This window comes from Pipra filicauda, unplaced genomic scaffold, assembly GCF_003945595.2.
Source record: "Pipra filicauda isolate LSUMZ 115617 unplaced genomic scaffold, ASM394559v2 scaffold1303_size18838_pilon, whole genome shotgun sequence".
Classification (NCBI taxonomy): Eukaryota; Metazoa; Chordata; class Aves; order Passeriformes; family Pipridae; genus Pipra; species Pipra filicauda.
The window spans coordinates 15255-18838 of NW_024103767.1; the positions used below are offsets into that span (position 1 = coordinate 15255).

Sequence of the window (3584 nt, forward strand, 5' to 3'; positions counted from 1 at the left end):
TCTATATTTCCATATATATGTCTATATTTCTAATAATATTTCTATATTATTGTAACTATCATCTACTTAGCTAAATCATTCCCTCAGGTCTGAGAAGGCGTGTCGAAAACAAGGATGCCTTGGCTAATAAACGCAGTGCTAGTCTTCCGTTCTGCTTGAGCCAGGGCCATAATCCAACGCCATCATTGCCAGAGTGCCCTGAATGCTTGTCTGACGTGAATCTCTGGGGCGTGGAAACCCTCCTCTTCTTCTCTGAAGGGCGGTAGTCTGTGTGCTGCACAATCTCTACTTAATATTTGTTTTCTTAGCTTTAATATAATTGCTTCAACGCTGCTTCCAAATACTGCACTATGTTTCTAGCTATAATTATCTACAACGTGGAATAAATAACTCTGCTTAAAGTATTTTAGTATTTACTATTTTATTATTTTAATAATATTTATTATACTATTACTATCTATTGCTGAAGATATATAACATGTAATAATGTATTATAAAATATTACTTCTATATTATATTTCTATATATATTTCTATATTTCTCTATATATTTCTATATATATATTCTATATTTCTATATATATTTCTATATTTCTAAATTATATTTCTCTATATATTTCTATATATATATTCTATATTTCTATATATATTTCTATATATATATTCTATATTTCTATATATATTTCTATATATATATTCTATATTTCTATATATATTTCTATATTTCTAATGATATTTCTATATTATTGTAACTATCATCTATTTAGCTAAATCATTCACTCAGGTCTGAGAAGGCGTGTTGAAAACAAGGATGCCTTGGCTAATAAACGCAGTGCTAGTCTTCCGTTCTGCTTGAGCCAGGGCCATAATCCAACGCCATCATTGCCAGAGTGCCCTGAATGCTTGTCTGACGTGAATCTCTGGGGCGTGGAAACCCTCCTCTTCTTCTCTGAAGGGCGGTAGTCTGTGTGCTGCACAACCTGGCTGTGGCAATCATAGCCCCGCCCTGTTGATCTTCTCTGCTCTCTCTGCCTCTGTCGGGTTTGCTCCCGAGCAGCCCGGAGCATGAGAGCCTGCTTGGAGCTGGCTTTGGAGGGCCCTGGAACTGCAGGATTCACTAAGACTTGCTCACAACGTGGAGGACTTGTTCTCTCCCTCTTTCTCTTCCGCAGTGAGCGGTCATAGTCTGTGTACTGCACAAACCGGCTGCCAAGGTTGTAAGTTCCCCGCACAGATCTGCTTGGCTCCCTCTGCCTCAGCAAGGTTTGCTCCTGAGCAGCCCTGGCAGCGGGAGCCCACCGGCAGATCCTCTTGGAAGGCCTTGCAGCTGTGCTATCCCTAGGACCACGGTCACGACTTGGAGGACCAGTTCTTCTCTCTGAAGCGTCGTCATAGTCTGTGGTGTCCCCAGAGCAGCTGCGCAGATCCCTGCCCCACAGAGGGAATCTGCTCCGGGACCGCTCCCTGCCAGTGTCCTTCATGCCCTGCAAAGAGAGCTGTGCAGAGTTCCTGCCCTTTTCTCCTGAAAGGATCAGAGCAGTGGGGAACCCCTACAAGTTCTGGGACAGGACAGTTTGGGGCCTCCAAAAGGCTCTTTTGGAGGGCTACTAAGACCAAAAGACCAGAGGCGCACCAAAGGGATGGATCCAGGTGGGATGCTTGGAGAGGGAGCAGCGTTGTGGCTGTGAAGAAAGGTGCGGTGTGTGAGGGGCAAAAGAGAAATGCTGAGATCCCCGAAAGAAATCCACTATTCCTCTGATGCCCTGACCCATGACCCCAAAGTTACCTTAGTCCTACCAGTCAGACCCTGTGGTCCAACAGAGCCCGCCTGCTTGCTGCTGGCCACACACTGACTGAGGAAGGAAGGGGCATGTGATGGTGCCAGGGAGGAAGAAGGCCTTTCTCCAATTCTCAGATCAGAGCATCTGGAGAAAAACAAAAGAGTGATCTCAGTTTAGAGCTGTTGTTGCAACCTCCTCTGGGGTTCAGTCATTTTCTCAGAGAGGCTTCTATGACAGAGAGAAGACTTAACCAAGGACACTAATGGGAAACTCAGCTAGGGTCTTCCCACCAAGTTTGCCTCTGTCCCAACAAAAACCTCATCTCTATACCTCCCACAGCCTCCATTTCATAAATTCACAGACTTGTTTGGGCTGCAAGGGACCTTTAACTTTATCTTGTTCCACCCCGCTGTGGTGGGCAGGAACACCCTCCACTATTCCAAGGTTTCTCCAAGCCCTGTCCAACCTGGCCTTGAACACTTCCAGGGATGGGGCCCCCACAGATGCTGTGGCAACCTGTGCCAGTGTCTCAGCACCCTTACAGCAAAGAATTCCTTCCCAATATCTAATGGAAACCTGCCCTCTGTTAGCTGGAAACTGATAGCCTCCATCCTGTCAGTACATTCCCTGACAAATGGTGCCTCCCCATCTTTCCTGGAGGTCCTCTTTAAGTCCTCTTATCTACAAGAGTCAACATCAGAGACCAGGCAAGTAGCAGATTCCATCCGGGCCGCAGCCTGAAGCCCAGTAAAGGACAGACACGGAGTAGTTCAGATTTGACAGCAAATTTCATTTGATGAGAAAAACACTCAGGAAGGTGAGAAGCCCAAGTGCAAATGAGGAAAAGGAAATGTATTCTGAACAGATTTGAATCCTGGTTATTACCTGGCATAGAACAGCAGGTAGGCTTGCTGCCTGAGAACTGTGTCAATGGAACGCAGCTGCACAGATTCATCGTCCATCCGGTACCACAATCCATTGCTGGCCTGTAAAAAAAAGGCAAGGATCTCTCCATGGTTTCTCTCCAAAAACACGGGTAGGAAACTGCCAAACCGAGAGCATGTCAAAACAAATGCAGTCCAGCCACTAAGGAGGCCTTCTGCCCCAAAACTTTGGCTGTCAGTAACACTGACAGGAAAGTTTATCTTCCCCAGCACACCTTTTTCCCCATTGGGAAGGAAGTTGCTCTTTTACCTTTGTGTAGCAGAAATAGTGTCCTCCATGACAGCTGACACCACTGTGCACCAGGACAGCATATAAGGAGTAGAGGAGTGGTTCTCCATCTGCCTGAGACATGTATGGGCGAAGATCCAAGTACTCCGGATACTCTACAAGCTATGGAGAGACCAAGAGGGCTCAGAAATGACCCTGGTCTGTGACATGAAATAGCCTACCAAGTGCAGGGGCCAGTCCAGGTGTATCAATACATCTCGGGGGCTCATGGGCACTTGGTTTTCCATAAAGCAACATAAAATCGTTTGGGTGGCAGGAACCCCTTCTCAGTCAAAGCAGCCCTATCAGAGCACAGTGCTTGCCTGTCTTCCCACAGGAACTTTCCACTCCCCAGAAGGGACCACAAAAAACCCAACACAAGCAGCTTGTGACAAGCATACTGCTTTAGGAAATCTGCTTCTTGAAGAGAAAGCTGCACACCAATAGTGTACACACCTTGCTGATCTTCCCAGCAGTGAAGCAGTCAAACCTCTTCAGACACACAGTGAGAACCTTGGGTGCACAGTGGACAGTGAACCTCTTAGTGGCGGCAACATTCTTCTCACACCTTGAAACCAAGCACAGAGCACAG

General features: G+C 46.1%; 1 protein-coding gene across 1 annotated transcript; it reads right to left on the reverse strand.

Moving 5' to 3' along the window:
- Positions 1-761: 761 nt before the first annotated feature.
- On the reverse strand, positions 762-3574 carry LOC120322559. Its single transcript, XM_039378181.1, has 5 exons — positions 3449-3574; positions 2975-3115; positions 2666-2766; positions 1786-1924; positions 762-1483 (listed from the first exon to the last, which is right to left on the reverse strand). Exons 2-5 carry the CDS (start codon positions 3074-3076, stop codon positions 776-778), a joined length of 1050 nt encoding a protein of 349 aa, XP_039234115.1. The 5' UTR covers positions 3077-3115; positions 3449-3574; the 3' UTR covers positions 762-775.
- Positions 3575-3584: the final 10 nt, after the last annotated feature.

Coding starts and splice junctions, on each gene's coding strand:
- LOC120322559 (XM_039378181.1), bottom strand. CDS start 3,076: ATGTCTCAGGCAGATGGAGAACCACTCCTCTACTCCTTATATGCTGTC. Junction 1,925..2,665: donor TACCTGCTGTTCTATGCCAG/GTAATAACCAGG, acceptor GTTTTTCTCCAG/ATGCTCTGATCTGAGAATTG. Junction 1,484..1,785: donor GTCTGACTGGTAGGACTAAG/GTAACTTTGGGG, acceptor CTCTCTTTGCAG/GGCATGAAGGACACTGGCAG.